Source organism: Microcebus murinus, chromosome 1, assembly GCF_040939455.1.
Source record: "Microcebus murinus isolate Inina chromosome 1, M.murinus_Inina_mat1.0, whole genome shotgun sequence".
NCBI classification, from domain to species: Eukaryota; Metazoa; Chordata; class Mammalia; order Primates; family Cheirogaleidae; genus Microcebus; species Microcebus murinus.
The window spans coordinates 122,083,512-122,110,554 of NC_134104.1; the positions used below are offsets into that span (position 1 = coordinate 122,083,512).

At 44.6% G+C, this 27,043-nt stretch overlaps 1 protein-coding gene across 1 annotated transcript in view; it reads right to left on the reverse strand.

The window, feature by feature from the left end:
* Positions 1-21,346, reverse strand: part of LOC105872656 (inhibitor of carbonic anhydrase-like) — a 33,588-nt gene extending 12,242 nt beyond the window's left edge. The window contains exons 1-11 of the mRNA XM_012766833.3: positions 21,232-21,346; positions 16,951-17,123; positions 12,408-12,516; positions 11,428-11,589; positions 10,067-10,214; positions 9,193-9,248; positions 5,469-5,647; positions 4,399-4,570; positions 3,414-3,547; positions 1,249-1,339; positions 51-107 (exon numbers count right to left, since the gene is read on the reverse strand). Coding sequence (XP_012622287.2) covers positions 51-107; positions 1,249-1,339; positions 3,414-3,547; positions 4,399-4,570; positions 5,469-5,647; positions 9,193-9,248; positions 10,067-10,214; positions 11,428-11,589; positions 12,408-12,516; positions 16,951-17,123; positions 21,232-21,274 — 1,324 coding nt within the window. The 5' untranslated portion in view covers positions 21,275-21,346. The remainder of the gene's footprint in view (positions 1-50; positions 108-1,248; positions 1,340-3,413; positions 3,548-4,398; positions 4,571-5,468; positions 5,648-9,192; positions 9,249-10,066; positions 10,215-11,427; positions 11,590-12,407; positions 12,517-16,950; positions 17,124-21,231) is intronic.
* Between the last annotated feature and the right edge of the window lie 5,697 nt (positions 21,347-27,043).

Below are 27,043 nucleotides of genomic sequence, written 5' to 3' on the forward strand. Positions count from 1 at the left end.
CAGTAATGAGCCTTTACCTTTGCACCCCAGTGTTACTGATTCTGACTCACCTTCCACAGGTGCATTCACACACTTAGACCCAAGCCGCTCACCGCCATGCTTAGGCTCTAAAAGGAAAAAGAAACACAATCAAGATACATGGCATTTAACTCACGTTACCCCACCCAAAGTCATGTGCTTCTCAGCCCCAATGGTCAAGAACAAAATGAGAAGAAGCACTAACTAAGCAGTGTGTCATGGTTATCAATGGGTTCCGCAAGCCCATTTTATAAACCCTCTCCCTCTGCTTTTTGCTATTTAAACATTAGGCTCCATCCCAGAATCTCCCCAATACTCAGGAAGATGCAGAGAAAGAAAACGAGATGCCCACTGAAGGAGGGAGGGACAGAGACCACTGCAGATCTTGGCAAAGACCCTTTTGCTTTAGCTGTGTAAGTCAACCTGATGTTTGTCTCTCCTTCAGAGCCCTGGATTGTGGATGGCAATCATTACATTCTTGCTATGTTGGAGGGAAAGAACCCAGTCCATGGAGTCAGAAAGATCTGGATTCATTTTTTATTCTATCTCGATCACATCACTTGACTTTCCTAAGGTTCAGGATTTACATCTGTAAAATGGAGACACCACTATTTACCTCACATAGCTGTTTTATGTTGAAGGATAATGTAGCAGATGAGGTGTAATAAATGGTTGTAGGGAAATCCTCTTTCCCCTGGCTTCACTATTCCATGTGGGTGGATCCTCACTAGAGAACATGACCTTGTGGCCCTTCAACCACCCATTGCAGCTGGAGTGAGTTGATGACTAGTAAATTTGGCAAAAAGATCTAAGCACATACGGCTGAGCCCCTTCTTTCTTTATTGAAGAAAATGGGGAGAAGGTAGTTTAGATCCTCTCGCTTATAACAACATGCATTTGCCTTTGCCCTGAGTTATGGGGTAAGCCAACAGGCATGGTTTCCTGAGTTAGTGGGCAACTCTAACAAGCGATTTGGCAAGCTCTATGCCAGCTCTACAGCATGCCCTCCAATATCACTATACCAGACATAAAGGTATTATTTTGATCTCTTTCTGCCTAACTTCTCTATGTTTTAATTGGTTCTGACTCTGGGGAAGGGGGACTTTATCTACAGCTCCCTATACTCCAACTATAGTTATTGCCTCAAGATTGAACTGAATTATTTCCTTATCTTTCTATGTCCATGGCCCAGGGGGAATAAAACACAGAAAGGCACTCCCCTCCACTTACCATAGTTCTCTGCCAGGACAGGCACCAAGCCACACTTGCCTGCTGTGTAGATGAATCCGCCATCTAAGCTCATGGCATCAGCTTCTCCTTTCTAAAGTTAAGAAACAAATAGATAGCATCACAGTGAGGCTGTCTCCTGTCCCTCTAGCCCTCAGAGGTTTCCATCTCGTTGGCTTCATGTCACATGCCCTCATGATTAACCAAATCATGGGTTACCCAAAGCTTCTGCCATGTTAACACAAGGTTTAGAAAAGTGGACATGTTTTCGGTCTGTTGACCCAGGAACAAGCGCTCAACCCAGATCATGCTCCCTGAACATCTGTGTTCTCTCAGTGCCCACACTGAGTCCTGGACATGCCATCACCACACCTTCTTTGTGACCATTGTCACTCAACTCCACAATCCCCATGGCCAGACTCAGGAAGTGCATTCAATCTGTTTCTATGGAACACATTTTCTTTCAGATGATGGAGTTCAAATCTGTTCCCATAGTTGCATTAGCACTGTACTCAGTGTCCTGGCACAACAAATATTTTTAATAAATAATTAATTTCTCCAAATAATTCAATAATAATAATAATAGCTAACTTCTAGTAATAATAGCTAATTAATAATAGCTAATAGCTAATAATTAATAATAGCTAAATAATAGCTAACTTCTAGTTTTAATCAATTACTTTTTCTAACAACAGAGCAAAAAAATATATACCTATAGTCGTAGATAAGGTCATCAAGATAAAAACATACATATACACACTCTTTGCTTTTGAGCTGTTAACTGCCCTTCTAGAAATCAAAAAACATCAACTACAGCAGCAACAGCTTACTAAGCCCCAGTCATGTGCCAGGCTTTTTCTCTGAACACTATGCAGTGCTTACCTCACATGTTCCTCACAACCTCAAAGAAGATAGGTACTATAATTTTCCCTTTTTTACAAATTAGTAAACTAAAGCAGAGGGAGATTAAATAATGTGTCCAATAGATAGGCAGTTTAATTCCTTGACTTCTGCTTATAACCACTATTCCACATGGTCTCCAGGAGCACGCATCCCTAAATACTATGCTATACATATTTTTTCATTCGTAAATTGGGTAAAAATGATACCTCATAGGTTTACCATGAGGATTAAATGTGTAATGCAAGTTAAGAGCTCATAAATATGTGTGGTACACAGTAACTCCAGAAATATTAGCTATCATTAATATTAAAGATACACTCAGAAATATTGGCAGTTATATATACAAAGATTTTCAATACCACATTATAGCAAAGAATTTGGAAATAACTCAAATGTAGACATGCAGAAATTGGTTAAATAAATTGAGGCAGAAACACTTGGTGGAATATTACGCAGCCATTAAAATGTATTTTAAACAAATGTTTTGTTACTTAAGAAAGTGCACTGATGTGCTCAAGATTTAAAGGAATAATAACTATAGCTAACATTTATTGACTGATTGCTTATACCAGGCAAGTTTATAAGCACTCAAATTTATTTAATCCTTACAACTGACAACTTTAGGAAACTATAATCATCAGATCTTAATCTTAAGGATTGGTGCCAGGGAGATTTACCAATATCAGGATCTTCTCAAATTAAAAAAAAAAAAAAAGACTGTTATAGAGTGTATAATCTTTTAAGTTTGTCCATTTTTCAGTCATTTATTTACAAATTTATTTTTTCCTAATCACAAAAATAGTATCTGCTCATAGACAGATGGAAAGTTAATAACAACACAACTTCATCACTCAGAAATCATGCGATAATGATCTCTGAGTGAATTTATGAATGATTTTATTTTTAGTGATTTATTTATTGTAATATTTTTATAATCATAAAAAAGATTAAACTTACAATTCAAAGACTAAAAGAGTTGATCTCCTTTCACAGTCCACAGTGGCCCTGACCACATCCTGGAATGTCACCCCACTTCCCGTGGCTCCTAGGCAGGACACCCCTCCAAACTCCCCCTCCAGAGCTGATCCCCAAGGAGTCCCGGTCTGGGCTGGCTCTGTGTTTCTGCCCGGCCATGAGCTGGAAGGGCCTGTGGGGTGTGTCTTAGCACACAGGCTGACATCAAAGAAGGGGCCCAGTGCCAGGCTCTGCAGAGGCACTGCAGGTGTGGGTGTCTGAGCGCAGCCACGGAAGCAGGGCCCTCCTACCGCGATGGCGGCGATGCAGTCCTCGGTGGTCTCCTCCGTGGTGCAGTCTAGGGCACCCCCGCTCACCGCACTCCACTCGTCACACTTGGCCCTCTCATGGTGGCCCACTGCGCACCACTGCACCTTCCGGGAGTCTGGGGATGCAAAGGAAGCCCAAGTGGGTCTGGGGTTTAGTGGCCCTGGCCCCAGGGTGGCTGTCCAGTGGGGGCCTCATGGACAGCCGCAGAGGTGACATGCTGTCAGAAACGGCAGTGAAGGCAGAACTCCTCCCTCCCTCCTGACCTTACCTCCTCAGACATCTCTCTGGGGAAGCCTCTCTAGGCCCAGCCCAGCTCAGGGCCTCGTAGGGTATCTCTTCCAGGACTGGGCTCCCCGTCCAGGCAGCGTGCCCCAGTTGGTGGCCACGTGTTCGGTTCTGGGTGGGCCTGCTTGCCCTCCCCTTCCCCGGTGTCTTTGCTCCCCCCATGTGCCCATGTCTAATGCAGCGGCCACCCTTTGGTAGATGCCCATTAGCTACTGGTTGACTAAATGGAGGAGGGGGAAATAGAAGAAGGAAGGAAGGAAGGAACCATAGGAATCCTGTGGAAGGAAGGAGCCAGACTAAAATCCTCTGGAATTCTAGTTCTCCTCGTGATGGTGGTAGTGGCCACATTCCCACTTCAGTTTAGGACAGACTGTTTTCCTGTCAAATAGGCCTGTCCTGCCCAGGACGACCCCAGTTAATACAAAGGAACCAGAGCCATCATTACTTCAGGTTGTCTATAATGGGAAGGTATTCAAAACCCTTTTTACAATCATATAAGTTAGGCCTTTCTCCCAGCTTGGCAGAAAAACCCTCATCAGCCCAATGCAATTAGTAGCTCCCCTGGGCTCTGCAGGCCAGTAAAGTGTGGGTGGGGCTCGCAGGCTCTGGGAAAGCTGCAATGGATGTCCTCGCCTGCCCTGCTGTCCAAGCCGGCCAGGTCCCTCCCAGGACCCCACGCACCTGTCTCTGGACGCTGACTGTTAGGAAAATACTCGTATCCCAGGTACAGCTTGGCATCCATCTTGGGCGGGACCCTTAGAAGCCCGTGGGCGGCGTCAGTAAACAGCAGATCCTCCCCATGAGGAGAGCCAAAGAGCTGAAACTCTGATGACTTGTCTTTTCCAAAATGTGCCTGTTCAAAGAATAAAAGAAACAGTGAAGGATGGAGGCCCGCATAGTGGTGAAGGTTAAACAAACTCCAAACCAGGCAAGAGAGACAGAAAGCGGGAACGCCTGAGAGCGGGAACAGTGGCCAAGGTCCTCAACATCTCAGTGGCTCACGGTGTTCTCCAGTCTCTCCAGGGAATGCTTTACTCAAATCCCAGCTGGCCTGCCCTGTGTGGCCTCCGGGAAGCTGCCGGGGGCTGCCCCCCAGGTTTGTGCAAAGGGCTGTGGGGCCGCCATGTCCCAGGCACCTGCTCCTGTCCGGTGTGCCCGCTGCTCCATGTTTCACTCAGCGAAGGCGGCCTCACCCTGGCCGTCGGATGGCCCTGAGGGGCTATGGTGGTCTTCATCCTGAAGGGGTTGGTACCTAGCACGGTGGGCTGCAGGCCAGGCATCCTGGGCGCCTCTCCCTCTGCTCCAGGCCTGCCACTGGAGGACTGGCTGTGGGACATCACACAGCCCCTTCTCCTTTCTGGCCTCCCAGAAAACAAAGGGCCCTTCGCCTATGACTTCAGCTGACTGGCCCAAAGCCATTCCTGATGTAGCTTTGGCAGCGCCTACCCACATGCTCTTTCAATGTCTGCCTGGGCTTAGTGTTTGCAGTGGCTTTGTTTGAAAGGTCACCTGCCGCCCTGCCTGGCAAATTCCCACACTTCTTCCTTAGGGTGCACACGGCTTACTGCCTAGGGCCCAGAAATCTTCCCAGGTACACCCTGCAAATTAGTCCCTCTGTCCTCCACAAATGACACGATCCATGTCCTGAAGGTAATGCAATTCCATTGGAGAATCTGTATTCTCCGATGGAATCTCAGAATTCACACTCATCTCTGAGTGGTTTAAAGGCAAATCTTTGTCTGATGCGATACCTGGGCCTGGTTGAGAAGCTCCCAGATCAAGTCCTCCTTGCCATCCACACTTCGGGCCACCACGGCGTGAGAAGGGACCCGGGCCAAGTGGCAGTCCTTGTATTCATCCACTGGCTTCCGGGTGTTGTCCAAGCAGAGCAGCTCATACTGGTCCCTGTTGGCCTTGTGTGCCAGGTTCTCTGTGGGGGAAGCCCAGGTGAGCCGAGTGCAGGAAGAGCCGTGAGCCATAGTTAAGATGAGCCCCCTCCTCACTGTGACCTCAAGAGGACTGAGAGAGAATATTTTCCAAACTCATTTTCTACAGATAAGGACGAGAGAGAGGCGTTGGGAGTGAAACCCAGCTCACAGGTAGACACAGGGCTGGGCAGTGTGCCTGGCCTACGGCCCTCCAAACTTCCCCCGCCCCAACCTTCTCTGTGGCTCCACTAATGGGAATGTGGCAGCGAAGTTGTGCTGAGCGCTCAGGCCACCAAAGACTGTGCTGAGAGCTCTCCGGACTTTCTTGTTTCATCCTCACAACAGCTGGGAGAGGCCAGTAACATAATTAACCCATTCTACAGATGAAGAAACTGAGACCTAGAGACTTAAGGTGACTTGTCAAAGTGTCAGCTAGTCTGGCGCTGACACACTGTGATGCTAGCACAGCATAGGTCCCCACTAAAGGGGCCACATTACCCCAAGGCAGAGCCTGCTGGGGAAAGGTGGCAAAAGGACTGAGGGATGGAAGGAGGCCTCGAGGCCCAGTCAGAGCACTCTGCAGGTGTAAAGAAGGACCAAAAAGGCCCTCTAGGAAAACAGGCTCTTGGTTCCCATCATCTAGGTATTAGAAAGCATTATGGGTTCAACAAATTCATATGCTGAATTCCTAACCCCCAGAATGTGGCCTTATTTGGAAATAGGGTCCTTGCAGATGTGATTAGTTAAGACGAGATCATACTGGAATGGGGTGGGCCCCCGATCCAATATGACTGGTGAAAATTTGGACACAGACATGCACACAGGGGGAATGCCATGTGAACATGAAGGCAGAGATTGTGATGATGTGTCCACAGGTCAAGGGACACCAAATATTGCCCACAAATCTTCAGAAACTAGTAGAGAGAGGCATGGAATAGATTCTCCCTCACAGCTCCCAGAAGGAATGAACCCCACCAACGCCTTGGTCTTGGAATTCAAGCCTCCAGAACTGTGAGACAATACATTTCTGTTGCTTAAACCATGCAGTTTGTGGTACTTTGTTACTGTAGTCCTAGAAAACTACTACAGAAGGTCTTTGGGGTTAATGTTATACAATCTCATATTGAAAGAGGAAAAGTACAATTATGGTTTCTATGAGTGGTTACAATTTTAATTCAATATGCCATAGAGAAAATACATTTTAAATCTTTATATTAAAAAAAATTTCAAGGGTGGGTACGGTGGCTCACACCTATAATCCTAGCACTTTGGGAGGCTGAGGTGGGCGGATCACTCAAGGTCAGGAGTTCAAAACCAGCCTGAGCAAGAGCAAGACCCTATCTCTACCAAAAATAGAAAGAAATTAATCGGCCAACTAAAAATATATAGAAAAAATTAGGGGGGCATGGTGGTGCATGCCTGTAATCCCAGCTACTTGGGAGGCTGAGGCAGAAGGATCGATTGAGCCCAGGAGTTTGAGGTTGCTGTGAGCTAGGCTGACGCCACAGCACTGTAGCCCAGGCAAGAAAGTGAGACTCTGTCTCAAAAAAAAAAAAAAAAAAAAATTTCAAATGACTTAGTAGTGTTAGATTAAACGAATCAGTATGACCTAATGCTTTAAGAAAGAAATAACTTCCACTTCAGGCACTCAAGAGCCCAGCGCCGGCAGCAGCAGGTGCACTGTGGCTCTCTTCCATTCTCTTTGTCACCCTAAAGCCCAGAGGATGGTCCCTCATAAAATTCTCCTAAAAAGGCAATAGGGGATCTTACATAATAGCAGCCGAGTGGCTTTTGACCAGGTAAATCAGGATGGGCTGGGACAATCTTCCTTCCACAGACCAGGGATAATTTCAAACACTTCTGGGTAAGTGTGAGAAGATGCTGCCCACTGGCGTAACCATAGTAACTTGAGCATCCAAAGTACATGATGATAATTATTTGGAACAGCTTGATTCTGGGAGATGAGACCCATAGGTGACCCCACTCATTAAAATTCTTGATAAAAAGAGATGTTTCAATTGCCAAAATGCTAACAAACCAGGTCAATGTGTGCTAATGAGGAGGCAGCGAACTGTGAATGCTGAACAAGGGGACAAAGGACACTGAAATCATGTTTCGTGTTAGAGAAAGACACTGGGTGGTAAGGAGCTGAGCTCCCTGTGAAAAGCGAAAACCTAAAATTCTCCTTGAGATAGCAGATATTTGTCTTAAAAATGAGCTTAGTGCAGTGAATTTACATGTGGGTTTTAAACATGTTTGTACAGTACAAGTGTGTTCTGTATCTGATGGAGATTTAATTGGTCATAAAACCCAGAATCTGTAACCTTCACTTGTCCGAAATCCTACTGTGTTTGTTTGTTAATGGTAAATTGTCCAAAACTTTGGAAGGGTTTGAGTTTTTTCCCAAAAAACATAAAAATAAAGAAGAAATACATAATTTTGTCCATGGCAATAATACTTTTGCAACAGATTCTACTGCAAATGTGCTAATAAATGCTGAAATACTTACAATAATTTGTGTGTTTTGCTTAATGTGTTTGGAGCATTTAGGAGACATTTATAATGAAAAGTTTAGGAGAATGTGATTAAATTTGAAATTGACATTTCAATGACTAAGAGAATTGATTATTAAAACTTATTCTGTTTTATTAGTTGGTAAGTATTCTTTAAATATTCATAAAATTTGTTTAGTAGATTTATAGATAAAACAAATTGAGCACTAAACAAAGTACAAACACAGTAGTCCCCCCCTTATCTGTGGGGATACGTTCCAAGACCCCCGTAGATGCCTGAAACCTTGGATAGTAACAAATCCTATATACATTACATTTTTTCCTATATGCACATACCTATGATGAAGTCTGATTTATAAATTAGGCATAATAAGAGATTAATAATAATAAAATACAAAAATTATAACAATATGCTGTAATAAAAGTTAAAGTAGTGTAATTTCTCTCTTTCCCTAAATATCTTATCGTACTGTACTCACCCTTCTTCCCGTGATGATATGAGATGATAAAATAAATGCCTACTTGAAGAGTGGAAGTGAGGTGAATGAGGTAGGTATTGTGACGTACATGGAAGATGCCAGAAGTAAATAATTCATAAGTTTTAAATTACATGGCGTTCTGAGTAGCATGATGAGAGCTCATGCCACCCTGCTCTATCCCGACCCCAGGATGTGAATCCTCCCTTTGCCCAGCAGAGAGCCCTGTCTACACTGCCTGCCCGTCAGTCACTGTGTAGCCGTCTCTGTGATCAGACCGACTGTTGCAGGGTGGCAGTGCTTGTACTTCGGTGACCCTTATTTTCCTTGGTAATGGCCCCAAAGCACAAGAGTGGTGATGTGATATCCTTGGACTGCAGTTGACCATGGGTAACGGAGACCTCAGACAAGGAAACCGCAGATAAGGGGGACCACTGTCGCAGAAGCGTCTGCACAAAAAGTCTCCTGTGGCATTAAAGATCTTCACTCGTCCCTAAACGTCCCTAGACATCAGGAAACTTTTCACCCTGGCTGGGGCGGGGCCCACACAGCACTCACCAAACACCGTCAGGTGCCTGACGAAGCTCACATCCCCCACGCCGTCCTTCAGACACCTGAGGAGCAGGAGAGCCAGGTCAGGCCGCTCAGCAGGGCCCAGGCCCCGCCCCTCCCTCCTGCAGCCCCTCTGAGGGCCTGCCCAGGCCACTGGCACTGGGAGCATTGCCCAGAGTCCCCAGGCACCGGTCTGTCCTCACAGAGGCGCTGGCCCTGTGTGTGGGGTCTTTGAACCCCACAGCCAAGCCCAGGCCCGAAGCAGGCAGACGTCCTGGAAGCCAACACCCAGGCAGCTCTGGGGAGGGATGGTGTGAAAGAAGGACCCTCCTCTTAAAAAGCAGCCAAAAGCAACAAGATTTTTCACCCCAGAAAATAGAGGCTTAGAGTCTTTGCATGAAGGATAAAGATTTTGGATGGCCTTGGATTTCCAGCCAGTTTCACTCATTTTGAGAAGTCGCCATTTCTCTTACAGAGCATGGAGCGCGGAGAGGTGCCTGCGAGGGGGCTGGGAGGGAGGTGGGGGAGGCAGGCACAGGTCCCCGCACAGGGACATGCTCAGCAGAAAGATGTGAGCTGAGAGGTCCTGGCCTTTGGCCCTGCAGGAGCCCAGGCCTGTGTCTGCAGATCCCAGAGTCTCAGAGACGAGTCTGTCCCTTCGTCCCTCACTGGTCCAGAAGGGTCACGTGGCAGGTCCCAGGCTCTGGGGAGACGAGAGGGGCTCCCACACAGAAGACTGCTCCGTGGGGTGGTTAGGAGTGAGGGTTGGCCAAGGAAGGCACTCAGGACCCTGGGTTTCACACAGATCGTCCACTCCCTGTGCCTTTGTCTCCCCAACTTCGGGGGGAGGGGGAGGAGGAGCTGGGGGGGTCTCACTCACTTGAAGGCGCCCGAGTAGCCAAAGTACGGTTCCCGGGAGGAGCAGGCACACTTGTCTGTCCCTTTCCCGGCACACAGCTGACACAGGCTGGGGAACGTCTTCCCGTCCGCACAGGGGACGCAGCTGCTGGAGAAGAACTTGGCCGCTGCTGCTCAACAAAGAGACATGAGCTGGCTGGGGCCTCCCAGCTGTGCTCGTGAGTGAGACGGTGGCCCTATCCGAGACCCTGTGAGTTTGCACCCTCTCCCCAGGGCCATCTGAGAAGTGGGCGTGCATAGGCAGCCAGTGCACATTCCAGAGGGGCTGGATGGCCCAGGGTCCTCGTGTGTGTTTAGGCATCGTGGCATTGAGCCCACAAGAATGCTTCCCCAGCTTGTCCGCCACAGGGTGTGAGAGCCACCAACTGCAGTGCCAGCACCTCTCACCTCTGCTAACTCACCAGCTCGGAGCTCTAAGGGGCCGGGCAGAGCTCCAAACACAGCAGGAGCCCTTGCAGGGCAGCCAATGCCAACAGCCCTTCCTTGCCTCAGGACACGGGCCCACCCCACCTCCCCTTCTGTATCCAGTGGCTGTGGTGGCACATGGGGTAACTTTTTAGGGAGAGCATTGGGGTAGCCTGTTGGTGAGGGCATCAGGGGTGTGCCAATAGCCACAGTGTAACTTCCAGAAGGATGTCCAGTAGCATCTGACACTGAGGCCAGTGGACGCCCCAGGAAGGCAGCAAAACATGGCCAAGCTGTGGTCCAGGCTGCAGCAATTCATCAGACCCCTGCAGCTGCTTGTCCCTGTCACAGGGCTCAAAAAGATGCACTTTTGCAGAGTGCAGGAAGATTTGGCTGTTATCTTTCAAGGGCTGAAAAGGCACACTAGGCTTGCCATGGTTTGTCATAACTGAACAAAAAAAGCTTAGCATACACAAAAAAATCCTTGCACTGGCCCACTCATGCCTTTCTTGCCTATGTCCCAAGCCCTCACCTAAGGCACAGAGGCCTGAGTGCTGGCAGTGTGGCTAGAATCCCCAGTGAGCCTTGCTGGGAAGCTGGGAGGCAGGTGGCCTTTCTCAATGGGCCTCAGTGCTGGCCCTTGTCAAGCCACACTACTGGGATTACCAGGAAGGTGGGAAGGACAGGACTCTGAGAGACAGAGGCACCTTTACTCAGAGAAGACTCAGCTGCCCGCCCCCACTGGGGGTTGCTGGTGCACACACCCAGCCAGCGCACATTTAAAGCAGGTTACCCTGGCCCCATCTTGGAAGCCACAAAACACATACACTTGGCAGTAACAGGATGACCCCAGCATGGCCCATATGGGCAGTTGGTGCAGGAGCCCTGCCCAGGGGCACTCCGCCCCAGCGGGCTTACCTGCTTCAAGAGAGCCAGACGGAAGCAATGTCCTGATGGGGACATTCCACCCAGCAGACCAGCCCAGGCCTGTGTGACAGGACTTCTTGCCTTGGAGCTGGCTCAGCTGGAAGTCGGTGCCCTTCTTCACCATGGCAACGACATAATGGTAGGTCTGTGGATCTGCAAAGGAGCAGAGAGAAAGAAGGGCCAAAGGAAGATGCCACATCATTGCTAATGATAGTTCATACCATGAACAACACAGAACTTTGGGGGAATCCTAGGACTGGCGCCATCCTCTGGTGAACAGGCGAAAAAGGAAATGAAAAAAAAAAAGCCCTTAATTGACAGGAAAGAGACATCGATTTCCAAGACAGTATACACTAGTTCTTTTTCTGCTAGTCCCTCCAAGCCAACAGAGACAGAAGCCCCGAGGGCTGAGCAGAGCACACCCAGGGAGAGCTTCAGCTCCCAGCTTCTCCCTGGGGGCTTTTCTCCCTTCTCTGCTTCTCTGTCTGCAGCCCAAAGACACAGGAGAAGGTGCGAGAGGAAGGATGCAGGGGTGTCCCCAGGAATATGTCAAGGTGCTGCAAGTTGGAGTCAGGTCGAGGTGGGCTGTGCTCACACACACTAATGACACTCGTGGACAGTGTGGGAAAGTGGCAAAGCCCATAATTGAATTCCCTGCAAAACCTCTCCTGCACGTAGCAGGGAAGAGGCACCTCCCTCTGGTGCGACCTCATGGGTGAGTGAAGGACTCTAGGCAGCACCCTCCTCCCAGGCTGCGGAGACCTCACAGCCAGCAGCACCAACAGCGTATTCCATCCGGGACACAAAGTCTGCAGCTGCCAGGGACAGCCAGTATCCCAGCCCTCGTGGGCTGGCATCACAGACAGCAGCAACTTTGTTCCCTGCACGCGTGATGCTGGCAGAGTCCCTGCCTCCCCCCATGGCTGCAGTGTCAGGGCAGAGACCGGTGTCCCCAGGGAGAGAGAACACACCATCTTTTGACCCATAGAACTCTGCCGCGATGGGCTTCAGGTTGTAGGGGGCCAGGCCTGCCTCGTACACCCAACCTGCATCAAGGGTCACGGCATCGGCTTCTTTGGCCTGAAAGAGAAGAGATCAAGGCGTGAATGAAGCCCATCACCTCTGAGGAAGGCTCCCCTGACCCTCTGCCAGAGACCCTTGCTCGATAGACACTTGTGTGGCCTGGACCTCCTGTACCGCCCTCACATCAGTGCTCAAATGTCACCTTGCCGGTGAGGCTTTTCCTGAGCACACTCTTCAAACTACCACAACAGGGAAACTGGCCGCTTTGTGTTCCTCCTGAGCCCCCATCCACCATCGATGAACTTTCTTTGTTCATTGTTTGTCCTTTCCTTTGGAATGTAAGCTCCACGAAGGTGGGGACATTTTTGTCTGTTTTATTCCCTGCTGAATCCCAGAGCCTAGAGGAACACCTAGCACAGGTGGGTAGGTGTTCAATAAACGTTTGTCGAGTTCACAAGTGAATGCACTGTAGACATTTCCATTCATAAGAAGTCGTGTTTTGCACTCTCAGTTCTAGGTTTGCTCTTCAGGGATCTGTCAGCCAAGAGCTCCTCTCTTCCTGCAAGAAGCAGCAACTGCACAGCCTCTTCTCAAAAATTAGGTCGGATCATTTCCCATCTTCAAAATCATTCTTTTAATTCATTTATTAATTGATATTTGTAGTAAGTTGGGTTTTTCTGAATTTAGCACTGTCTTTCTATACATTTGCCTCCCTTTTCCCCCATCTGATTTTCTCTTAGAAATATTTTACAATATGCATTCACATATGTGTACATATGTATACACTTATATGTGTATTTGTATCCATGTGTGTGCATAAAGTCATGACTCTATTGGACGCATGTATCAGAAACCAATTCGACTTATGAAAAGGAGGAATTTAGCATAAAGGTAAAAGGACAAGAAGGCCACTGGGCCTTGTGAACACCATCAAGGTCAAAAGCCGCAAGAATTGATATGGATTTCAGTCCATCCCGTGGGCTTCAGCTCATGACTGTGGATTCCAGGTTATTCTTTCCTTTCCCCACTTTACGTGCATCTTCCTTTCCTGACTGCCTCCTCTTCAAGCTCTGGTATCAGACGCAAAAAGACAACTGTTTTATGGAGACTGCTTAACCAGCTCCCCAAATTGCATAAGATCAAATTCTTGAGGCCGTGTGCGGTGGCTCACACCTGTAATCCTAGCACTCTGGGAGGTCGAGGTGGGCAGATCACTCAAGATGAGGAGTTCGAAACCAGCCTGAGCAAGAGCAAGAGCCCGTCTCTACTAAAAATAGAAAGAAATTAATTGGCCAACTAAAAATATATAGAAAAAATTAGCCAGGCATGGTGATGCATGCCTGTAGTCCCAGCTTCTCGGGAGGCTGAGGCAGCAGGATTGCTTGAGCCCAGGAGTCTGAGGTTGCTGTGAGCTAGGCTGACGCCACAGCACTCTAGCCCAGGCAACAGAGTGAGACTCTGACTCAAAAAAAAAAAAAAAATTCCTGTAACCAATCTCTCTCTCTTTTTTTCTCTCTCTTTCTATGTGTATGTGCATGTGCCTGTATATATATATATATACACGCACATAAATAAAAAAATATATATAAATTTGTGCACACCTTTATGACCTTTATTGAATAATTCCGAATTGTTTCCCAGAAATGATATTGAAATGTATAATTTATCATGCCAATGGCAACACATACCAATTTCACTGCAAACCTACCAGTGAGAAGTGTTACCACTTAAGAAATGTTATTACATTACTAGGTATAAACATTACTTTAAGAATTGTCTTAATTGCATCTTTGTTTATTAAAAAGGATGGACATTTTTCCTTTATTGTTCATATTGTTCATTAGTTGTAATTTCTTTTCTGTGAGTGGTTTGTTTATAGCTTGTTATTCTTAAGCATTTCTTATAAGCTTAAATGACATCTTTATACAGGTTTTGCAGTGTGCTGTTATAGCTGATAATTTTTTTGTATGCTTAGAGCTTTTAAAAAATACTTTTGTCATAGTTTAAAATTTTTTAAATTTCCAAATTTGTATACTTCTGTGGTTTATCTAGTTATGTCTATCTCTTTTAATCGAGTTGAATAAAACTGGGGATTTATTTTAGTGGATAGATTAAGAATCTCGCTTGATTTTTCTTTTTCTAAATGGCTGCCCAGTTGTCCAACTAAAGAATCCTTTCTCAGCCATCTGTTTAGAAAGTCTGCCTTGTACTATATATCTACCTAAATCTAGTATACATGTATCAAAATGCCACATCATACCCCATAAATATATGAAATTATTTGTCAATTAAAAATGTAATTTAACTTAGAAAAAAATCTGTATCTTATCTAAATTTATTAAACCCAGGGCTCCAGTGTTGAACATTTATCACGCTTTGTGTCTTTATCATATCATGTAAATACTTAGATAGATGGATAGATACACAGAAAGCTGAGATATACAGAGCATATGTCTGCATTTTTGTTGTTGTTGTTTTGAGACAGAGTCTCACTCTGTTGCCCAGGCTAGAGTGCCATGGTGTCAGCCTAGCTCACAGCAACCGAAAACTCCTGGGCTCAAGCAGTTCTACTGCCTCAGCCTCCCAAGTAGCTGGGACTACAGGCATGCACCACCATGCCCAGCTAATTTTTTCTATATATTTTTAGTTGTCCAGCTAATTTCTTTTTGTATTTTTAGTAGAGACGGGGTCTTACTGTTGCTCAGGCTGGTTTCGAACTCCTGACCTCGAGCAATCCACTCGCCTCGGCCTCCCAGAGTGCTAGGATTACAGGCGTGAGCCACCGTGCCCGGCCATCTGAATTTTTTTTTTTTTTTAAGACAGAATCTTGCTCTGTTGCCCAGCCTAGAGAGCAGTTGCATCATCATTGATGAGCTCACTGCAACTTCAAACTACTGGGCTCAAGTGATCCTCCTGCCTCAGCCTCCCAAATAGCTGGGACTACAGGGGTGAGCTGCCACAGCCCAGCTAATTTTGTTTTATTTTTAGTAGAGACAGGGTCTCACTCTTGCTCACTCTGGTCTTGAGCTCCTGACCTTAAGTAATCCTCCTGCCTCAGTCTTCCAGAGTGCTAGGGTTACACGCCCAGCCATATGTCTGAGTTTTGTTCTCTTCAGGTCTTCTTATCTGTACCAGTACCTTGTCTTTGTAACACTGTTATTTCAATATGGTAAAGTTTCAGGTAGGGCTCAGCCACTCCCTTGCTACTCTTCTTTTTCATAATACTATTTCATAATCTTACCCATGTGCTTTTCCTTAAGAATTTTATAATTATTTTATTCATTCTTTTAAAAAGTCTGTATTTTGATGAAAATTATACTAAATTTATGAATTAACTTTGGGAAAATATGCAAGTACATAATAGTTAGTCTTTCCATCTGAGAATATGGCATATATGTTTTCATTTGTTAATATTGTACACTTATAATAGACTTTCATGTTATTAATATATTTATAACAGCCTTGCAGATCTCTCATATATTTTTCCAGAAATATTATTTTTGTATATTATTACCATTATTATTTTTATTATTTTTGAAACAGGGTCTTGTTCTGTTACTGAGTCTGGAGTGCAATGCTGTGATCACAGCTCATTGCAACCTCAAATCCTGGGCTCAAGTAATACTCCTGCCTCAGCCTCCTGAGTAACTAGAACTACAGGCACATGCTACCATACTTGGCTAATTTTTGTTTTTGGATGGGGTGAAGTCTCACTGTGTTGTTCAAGCTAGTCTCGAAGTCTTGGCCTCAAGCAGTTCTCCTGTCTCGGCCTCCCAAAGTTCTGGGTTTTACAGGCTTGAGCCATCATACCTGGCCTGTTTATTATTTTAGATGTAAATGAGATCATAATTTGGGGACATTTTCCCACAATCAGCAACTCTTGATACATGAAAATGACATTAATTGTGACATATTGATAGTTTACCAAACTAATTTATTCACTAATAAATAATTATAGAAACATTTCTCATGATTGCACTGTACTTTCTAGGCATTCATCTGAAAATATTGATATTTTTGTTTGTTCCTTTCTATCTTATATGCATCTTATAATTTTTTACATTACTAGAACTTCCAAAAACAATGTTAATTAATTATAGTGACACTGGAGCTTCTTGCTTATTTCTGAGTCTTTATTTTTTAAATTTTTTTTATATTTTTCTTTCTTAGGCCTCTTAAGGTTCTAGAAATTTCTGAGTCTTTATAGATTCTCTTTCAGTATAATGCTGACTTTGCATTACCAAAGGTATTTTACTGAGATTGAATCCTTCTCTATTGGTTTAATTACAATTGTAATTTTACTATCAATGAATGTTGAGCAGCTATATTTTTCTCCACACAGAGTTCCTGTACTTTTAGATCTTTGCCTTGTTTCTTCTCTAAAGCATAGTCTGGTTCCTGTGGGGAGAAACTAATAAACAACAGCAAGCACAGAAAAAGAAAAAGAACGTACAGATTTTCTTCTCCTTTCTTTTAGGCAGCGTGACTTACTGAAATGGCCCTGATGCACTCAAGGTAAGAGGTTTTCTTCACACAGGTGACAAGCGGACCATCTGCTGGGAAGACTTTTTTCATATTGTCTTGGAAACTGGAGCACTTAGTGGCCTCGTGATCTGACATGGCACACCATCTTACGGTTTTCTCAGGGACAGCCAGGCACAGCCCTGGGGGAGAGAGGCCAGAGGCATAAGGAACCCGCAGCACTCACCTTCCTCTGCTGTCAGAAGCAGTTAGATAAAGGATCAGCTGGGTGGGATACACACAAATTGAATTGCTCGCCTGGCTCACATAAATTCTAGGGCCCATTTCTTTGATTCTGCCCTACCCTTTGGATAAGAAAGCCGAAAGCATCCCCCCAAAATTAAACATAGAATTAGCATAAAACACAGCAATTCCACTCCCAGGTATACATCCAAAATAATCGAAAACAGGGACTCAAACAAATACATGCATATGAATATTCATAGCAGCGCTATTCACAATAGCTAAAAGGTGGAAACAAACCAAATGTGCAGCAACGGAGGAATGGATCAACAAAATCTGGTATATCACAATATGATTCCACCACAAAAAGAGTGAAGTACTGCTACATGCTACAAAGTGAATGAGTCTTGAAAATGCCAAGTTAAGTGAAAGAAGCCAGACACAAAAGGCCACTCATCATATGATTCCATTTATATACGTGGGCTAGGTGGGTCTATAGAGACAGAAAGCAAATTAACGGGGGGTTGCCACGTGCTGCGGAGAAGGAAATGAGTACTGACTACTTCACAGGGACAGGTTTTCTTTTAGGGGGATGAAAATGTTTTGTAACTAGATAGTGATGGTGGTTGCACAGCTTTGTGAATGTACTAAATGCCGTTAAATTGTACATTTTAAAATGGTTAATTCATGTTATGTGACTCTCACCTCCAAAAAGCTTCCTAGCCATAGGTAGGAGGCTTTGGGCCCAGTGATTTAGTCTTTATCTAAATGTTGGCTACTCTGACCTTACTTTGTACTAATTGCTGGAGCATTAAAAGCAGTCTCTGTTTATTTCACTGGTATTTTGAGCTAGGTAATTAGCGTAGAAAGCATTACAAAGGCAAAATGCTGTTTATAAATCTGTAGTATTTGGGCAAAAGATTATTTTAAATGAAATCCAGAAGATGAAAACTCCAGCAATAATAGCTACCGTTCTTTAATGAGCCCCTGTATGCTTGGCAGTGTGCCAAGCACATTGCCTTCCTTTCATTTTCACAATTGTCCTGCCATTTAAATATTGGTGTTCCTATTTTAGATATGAAATTAAAAATAAACTGTCAGGGACATTAAATAATTGGAGATGAAGCTAATATTTGAACTACTTGGGTCTGTTTGGCTTCAAAACCTGTACTGCCTTTTAATTGCCTGTAAGTAGGAAATGTCAAAAGAAATGGGACAGGAGATGCCAAATTACCTTAGACAGAGCCCCATGCCAAAGATAAGGAGGGGCAAATAGAGCCCTCAAATTTATTTGAAAAAAGTCTTCAACAGTAGCATCCCAGGGTAGGAAGAGCAAGCTAGGGAACAGAATAGTATAGACCATATGCCCTTCTGCAGAGCATCAAGATAAGGCCTTTTTTGAAAATCTATATTTTCAGTCATCACTGTACTCATGTCAAAAAAATTGGGAAAAGATTCAAACAGAAATGTCATAAAAGAAGACATATGAATGGCAAAAAAAAAAAAAAAACATGAAAAGATGCTCAACATCATTAGTCACCAGAGGAATGCAAATTAAAACCATAGCCAGACTCTACTACATGCCTGTTAGAATAGCTAAATGCAAAGATTGACACCAAGTGTTGGCAGGATTTGCAGCAACTAAAACTGGTCGGCATGTATGTGCAGCGACTAAAACTGCAGCAACTAAAACTGGTCAGCATAGTATGTGGCTGGTCAGCATGGAAAACAGTCCAACTGTTAAAAAAGTCTGGCATTTTCTTATCAAGTTGATTATACTTACCAGTATGACCCAGTAATTCTAGATATTTACCCCAAAAAAATGAAAACAGAGACATGTTCACTAATGTTCATGGCAGCTTTATTCATGGTAGCCCCAAACTGGAGACGACGTAAACATTCAACAACAAGCAAATGGGCAAATATACCACAGTAGGGCCATACAATGGAGTACTATGCAGCAACGAAAAAGAATAAAGTATGATATACATGACGTGGATGACTCTCAAAACAATTAAGCTGAGTGAAAACAGGAAAACACAAAGGACTATGTCCTGTGTGATTCCATTTATGTGAAATCCCAGAAAAGGCAAAACTTATCTACAGTGGCAGAAAGTGGGAATGGCTAAAAAGAGGTAGGGGGCAGTTCTTTATCTTGATTATGGTGGTAGTATTAGATATCCATGAGTCAAAATTCATAGAACTGTATGCATACGTAAAATGGGTTTGTTGTACTATACTACATATAAATCATACTTCAACAGAAAGGACTTTAAAAAGAAAGAAAAAGGGTGTGTACAAGCAAGCTAAGGGTAGATGGAGCCAAATAACCCAGACTAGGTCAGTCATGAATAACACTCCACCCCTGGCCATATAACAGATTCAACAAGAGGCTATCAGAGCCCACTATGAATATTTCATTCTGATCCTGGAAGGGGAAAGCTGCTGGTGCTCCCTAAATAGAGAAAGTTCTTAAGCCCCAGAAGAACAAAAGGCTGAGAAATGAGGTTGGGGCCAAGGCAGAGATCCAGGCTGTTGGGCCCTTCATTCCTGGCTCTTGCAGGGCTTACCAATAACTGTCTCCTTCCTTTTGGTTTTTTTGCTTTAAGCCATTTTGGTTGTGTTTCTGTCATTTGCCACCAGAAGAGTTCTTGTTAGATTAGAACACTGAGTTCAGCCTGGTCCAGCAGCAAAGGGGAAGGGAAAGTGTGGGACCAAGGCTGAGAGGGGCAGCTCTTGCCTTTGGGAAATGGACTTTTTTTTTTTTTTTGAGTCTCGCTTTGTTGCCCAGGCTAGAGTGAGTGCCATGGCGTCAGCCTAGCTCACAGCAACCTCAAACTCCTGGGCTCAAGCAATCCTACTGCTTCAGCCTCCCGAGTAGCTGGGAATACACGCATGCACCACCATGCCCGGCTAATTTTTTTCTATTTTTATATATTAGTTGGCCAATTAATTTCTTTCTATTTATAGCAGAGACAGGGTCTTGCTCTTGCTCAGGTTGGTTTTGAACTCCTGAGCTCAAATGATCCACCCGCTTGGGCCTCCCAGAGAGCTAGGATTACAGGCGTGAGCCACTGCGCCCAGCCAAAAATGGACTTTTGGTCAGCACCTGACATGGCCGGGAGAGGAGACGGACGAAGAACAAATACCATAAGCTCTGCTGAGGAAGAATTTTGGAAAGAGCCTACAGGGGCTGCGCTCTGGGTTTTCTTGTGACCACAGCTGGATCACAACTGTGTCCTACCTTTCCAGACTTCCCCAGCCCCAGCAGAACTCCCTGTGGCTGCTGCAGCTGCCTGCGTGTGAAAATGTGCTGCTGAAATACTGCGTGTGATTCTAAGACTCCTACTGAAATGTGCTGTGATTCTAAGACTGATCCCTCCCTCCTCCCCCCCCAGTCACTCACCAGTCAGGACTTGCCAGCTCCTCAAAACTTTCCTAGTGCCCATGAATGTTCTTGAAGAACAATACCTAACATTTCCTCTTCTTCTCTTTTTTAAATAAAATTTCCAAGCTTCTCTTTGTTCTTTGGACATACTGGAGACCTCCCCGTCTGTGTGTATGCCTGGAATTATAATTCTTGCTTGCCAAACAAAATGCTTTAAGTTTCCTCTCTATATTTCATTTGACCTCAACAAGCCTGAAAGCGGCCATAGACAATATTTAACGGAATGAGCATGATTGTGTCCTAATAAAATTTTATTTATGGGCACAAATTTGAATTTCATATAGTTTCCATGTCACAAAATAGTGTTCTTTTGCTTTTCCCCTCCCCTATTTACAGATGTAAAAAGCATTCTTAGCTCTCCTAGCTGTGCAGTATCAGGCAGCAGGCTAGATTGGGCTGCTTGGTCGTAATTTGCAAACCCCTCTCCTCTGTGTGTTTTCTGCAGGATCAAAGTGTCAGGTGCACCTGCGGGTGGAAGGCATTTCGAGGCTGCCCCGGGTTCCCTTAGTGGTCCGTATGCCGCGCAGGGTCCCGCTGTGGCTGACCCGCTGCTGGCACGGGGTCCCCTCCCCGGAGCACCCTGGAGGGCCGGCCCCACCCGGCTCCCGGCGCGCACTCACCCAGGGCCCCCGAGCACAGCAGGGCGCAGATGGCGAGCCTCATTCTCCGCGGCGGGCGCGCGTCACCGGCCCTGCTCCCACGCCTCGGCCGGCCTCACCCGCGCTGGAGCGGGCGGATCCTCGCGAGGGTGTTGAACCCTCGCAAGGGTTCGCCCGCCCAGGATGATCGCCCTGGTCACACCCCCACCCCTCCCCCAGGGCAGCCCGCGCTCTCCGCTGGGTGGGAGGGAGGGTAAGCAGGCTGCTTGCTACCCACTGCCCAGCGCCAGGCACCTCCGCTCACCGGCCAGGGCGCCGCACCCCGGAGGTACGAGCCAGAGCAGCCTGGTAGCGTGCTGATCTGACCGCCTTACACCCAGAGAGAGATCCGCTGGGGTCCCAGAGTGGTTGCTAGCACCTCTAGCAGAGTCCTGTCCCCTGGACTCTCATCTAACCAGCTCCTAAATGTCTCAAAAACACAGACTCCTTGGGACTTGGGGGGCCGTCCGCAGGGTGAAGACTGCGGACCCTTCCCCGGGGAAGCGCGCACACACCTACACGCATCGTTTTGCACGCAATCTTCAGGGACTCCTAAACTCTTCCTCCTAAAGCGTTCCCGCTGGCCACTGCGGGATCCTCCCGGAAGGTCCTCGATGCCACTGTCCCCGACAGTCCCCTACTCCGGGAGGCCAGGTCAGGGGCAGCGCTGAGCCCGCAGATGGCTGCTTCTCTTCCTCGCTGCAGCCCGGCCTTCGAGGCTCTGTCTGACTTCCGCCTGGGGAAAGTCTTCTGAATATAAAGAAAAATTTAAGGACTTTGCATTGAAATATAAAAAACAGTATACATAAAACTTTACATTTCCTCAGTGCACTGCCTGATTAATTGTCACCGAGTGAACACACCCGCATAGCCAGCACTCACACCAAGAAACAGAAGGTTCTCAGAGCCCTTCCCCCTTCCCATTCCCTGACAAAGGTACCCAGGATCTTGCCTTCTAACCCGTAGACTCATTCTGCTGCTTTTTGAGCTTTATAGAGATGGAGTCGTGCGAGATGCCCAATTTTATGTCTGTCTTCTTTCACCCAAGATTATACTGTGAGATCCGTCTATGTTGCTGTGCGCGTTTGCCTTTCATCCAGTGTCCGTGTTGCGCGTTCCATACTGTGTATTGCAGCACGCTGTCTTCCCTCCCTATGACTGTGCTAATAGTTTTCGTTTGAGATTTTATGAATAGTGCTGCTGTGAACAGAATTTTAATTTCGTTTTCTATTTGTTGCTGGTATCTGAAAAAAAAAAAACAATTGGTTTTTGTATATTGATCTTGAATATGGCGATATTGTTAAATTATCTTATCAATTGTAATAGTTTCTTTTGAGTTTTCTATGTACATCTTTATGTCTTTTGTGAATAATGTGAGTTTTGCTCTTTCTTTTCAGATCCTTACAATTCTCTTTTTTCTTGATTTAGTGCACTGGCTAGAACTTCTGGTACCTTCTAATACACATTCTTTAGAGCATATAGGTATGCATTTCTGAAGGGTATTTCCCCAGGAGAGTATTGCTGGGTCATAAAGTAGATGTATGTTCAGCTTTAATTTTTAGACTATTTACACAATATTGAGTAGAACTGGTGATAGAGAGGGAAAATTTTCAATAATTCACAACTATGCAAAATGTTTCTGGTACTTTGTTTTTGTTTTAGATATTATTAACGAATGATCTTAAGAAATTTTCCTTCCTTCCTGGATTGCCTAAATTTAAAAGTCATGGATGGGTGTTGAATTTTATCAAGTATTTCTTATGTGCCTATTAAGATAATCATACGATCTCCCCTTCCTTTTAATGTTAACATGGTGAACTATTCTAATTGATTTTTTTTTTATTTTGGCATATTATGGGGGTACAGATTTTAAGGTTTCAATAAATGCCCATTTCCCCCCTCCCCCCAAAAGTCTGAGTCTCCATCATGACCATCCCCCAGATGGTGCACATCTCACTCATTATGTATGTATATACCCGCCCCCCTCCCCCCTCCCCCCTCCCACCTGCCCAATACCCTATTACTGTAGTACCTATGTGTCCACTTAGGTGCTAGTCAGTTAATACCAGTTTTCTGGAGAATATATCTGGTGCTTGTTTTTCCATTCTTGGGATACTTCACTTAGTAGTATGGGTTCCAGCTTTAACCAGGAAAATATAAGATGTGCTATATCACCATTGTTTCTTAGAGCTGAATAGTACTCCATGGTATACATATACCACATTTTATTAATCCATTCTTTGATTGATGGGCACTTGGGCTGTTTCCACAGCCTTGCAATTATGAATTGTGCTGCTATAAACATTCGAGTGCAGGTGTCTTTTTTGTAGAGTGTCACTGGATCATTTGGGTAGATGCCCAGCAATGGGATTGCTGGATCTTTTTTTTTTTTTTTTTTTTTTTTTGAGACAGAGTCTCACTTTGTTGCCCAGGCTAGAGTGAGTGCCGTGGCGGCAGCCTAGCTCACAGCAACCTCAAACTCCTGGGCTCAAGCGATCCTCCTGCCTCAGCCTCCCGAGTAGCTGGGACTACAGGCATGCGCCACCATGCCCGGCTAATTTTTTCTATATATATTAGTTGGTCAATTAATTTCTTTCTATTTATAGTAGAGACGGGGTCTCGCCCTTGCTCAGGCTGGTTTCGAACTCCTGACCTTGAGCAATCCGCCTGCCTCGACCTCCCAGAGTGCTAGGATTACAGGCGTGAGCCACTGCGCCCAGCCCTAATTAATTTTTAAATGTTAAACTACTATTACATTCCTGGAATAAACCCCACTTGGCCATTATGTATAATACTTTTTATATATTGCTGAACTTAATAATATTTTGTTCAGGATTTTCTGCATTTATTTTCATGACAGAAATCATTTTGCAGTTTTTTATTTTAATGTCCCTAAAAGTTTGGTTTCAAGGTTATGGTGCCTTATAAAAAGAAATGGGAAATGTTACCTGTTTTCTTATTTGCTGAAAGACATTGTATAAAAATAATGTTATTTCTTTCTTAAATGTTCAAAAGACTTCACCAGTGAAGCCAGCTCTGTGGCTTAATCTTAATAACAGATTAAGTTTCTTAAATAACCAAAGAAATATTCAGATTTTCTGATTCTTTGGTAAGTATTTGTAAGTTGTTGTTTTTTTTTTTAAAGAAATTCATCCACTTTATCTAAATTTCAAATTTATTGATGTAAAATTGTTCATGATGTTATCTTTGGTATTTTTTTTTTTTAAATAGACTCTCACTTTCCTGGGTATCATCATAGCTCACTGCAACCTCCAATTGCTGGGCTCAATTGATCCTCCTGCCTCAGCCTCCAAAGTAGCTGAGACTACAGGCTCACACCACCATGCCTGGCTAATTCTCTCTTCCTCTTTTTTTTTTTTTTTTTTTTTTTTTTTTTTTTTTGGTAGAGATGGGGCCTTGCTATGTTGCTCAGGCTGGTCTTTTGATATTTTTAAAGTGTGGAGCATCCTCACAGTAATGTCCTTTTTCATTGATGATATTTGTAGTGTATGTTTTCTCCTTTTCCTTGATTAGTATTGCCAAGTATCTATCTTATTAATGTTCTCAAAGAACAGACTTTTGGCTTTGTCGATTTTCTCTACTGTATATTCATTTATTATTTCATTGATTTTTGCTCTCTTGACTTCTTTGAGTTTTGTTCTTTCTCTAGCTTTTTAAAAAGGCAGTTAATATAATTGATTTTTTTCAGCCTCTCTTCCACTCTAGTATATGCAATGAAAATGATACATTTTCCTGTATCTTTCCTTCCTTCCTTCTTTCTTTTTTTCCCAAGAGATGAGGTCTACCACAGTTTCCCAGGCTGGAGTGTAGTGGCGTGATCATAGTTCACTGTAGCCACCCACTTCTGGGCTCAAGTGATCCTCCTTCTTCAGCCTCCCAAGTAGCTGGGACTACAGGCATGCACCACCAAGCCTGGCTAATTTTTAAATTTTTTGTAGAGACAATGTATTGCCCAAGCTGCGTTTTTTTTTTCTTGATATGTTATAACTTCATGATTATTCAGCTTAAAATACACTTTGATTTTCCTTAGGAATTCTTTTTAAAAAAATTTTACTAGATTTAGGGATAATTTCTTATTCAACTCATGCTTTATTTAGAAATGCATTGCTTGATTATCCAGCTGGGCCAATATTTAAAGGATAAGGTCCTTTAAATGTGAAAGAAAGAGGTAGAATACTTAGTGGCATCTGAGCAATGCAGTGAGAGGAAGGCTGCAGTGGCTGACTTTGAAGGTCGAAGCCAAAATATATGGCAGCTATACAGCTGGAAAAGGCAAGAAAACGGATTCTCCTGTGCAGCCTCCAGAGCAGAGCACAGCACTGCTGACATCTTGATCTTGGCCCAGTGAAACCCATTCCAGACTTCTGACCTTCAAAACTGTAAGACAGTAAGTTTGTGGTAATTTGGTACAACAGTAATAGGAAACTAATAACACCTAGTATATTTATTGGAGCCTTTCTAAGGTGTGGTATTACCTTTTTATCTTCCATTCCATGGAAATGCAAATTGTGCCAAGTATCTTAAGGAGCAAACTGGCCCTTTGCCAAGCTCAATTCTCTGTACCTCTCTTTTCACTGGGATCTTGCCTCCACTTATATTTTTCCAGCCTTGAGACTTTCTTGAACTCTGCTGGTTTCTCTGTAATGCAGCAGTGGCCCTCTGCCTAGGCAAAGCTGGAAGTGGCTCAGCTTTTTTGTCCTGGCTTTTCATTCATTTATTCATAACTGTAAAAGGAAATAGGGTCTGTGAGGGCAGAGACCACTTTTTTCTCATTCAACATTCTAATCCTAGGTTGGAAAATAATGCCTGCTTTAATATAGGGCTCAAAATATTATCAAACAGATTATTAATAAGTGCACATAAATGTCTCAAAAGTTGAGCAATCCTCTGCAGGCCTGTGGACAAAAACCAAATAGGGTCCAGAGGTGACCCTACCTTCCAAGATTAATGATCCACCTAAAGCTAACACAGCCCAAATCCAATAGGGGCCAAATGCTCCCTGACCCCAGAGTGGAGCAAACTCTGAAAAATTCCTATGTACAAGGACAAAGTCATATTGCAAAGAAAAGACATCCAAAGTGCTAAAGTCATCTCTTTGCTTTGGCACAGGCTCTCACAAATAGCAGAGCAGAAGGTTAGATGATTAGATTGTAGGAAAAAAATGAAAGACTTCAAGGTGAGGATGGTCTTTGGAAAACTAGGGATTTGTAAATTTATTGTGAACCGTGTACCAGGCAGTGTGCTAAGTATTTTCCAAATGTTAATTTTTTTTTTATAGTAACCCCATAAGGTAGATGGTATTGTCATCCCCTTTTTATACAGAAATTGAAGCACAGAGAGGTTGTGTAACTTGCCCAAGGTTAGATAACTAGTCCATGTCAGAGCTGGCATTCAAACCAGGCAGCCTGCTTTCCATAGTCCATGCTCTTCCTCATATGGCCTTTGACATTTCTCTCTGGAGCAACTTCACACTTTTTCCTTTCCAAGGAATCTTGTAGTATTCAGGACAATTTTCGCAAGGGCAACACGTTTGTTTAAACTGTTGCCAAGTTCAGAATTGGTTAGGTTGGCACTAGCTGCCTTAAAAGATAAAGCACCAAAATCTCAGTGGGTTAACACAGTAGGAGCTGACTTGTTACTAACACAAAGCCCAGCTGGCAGCAGTTGTGGTGATTTTTTTGGGTGGGAGTGGGGAGTTCACCTTCATAGCTCCATTCCACCATGCAGACATCCAGGCTTCCAAAGATGCTCCATTTCAACATGCAGCTTCCAA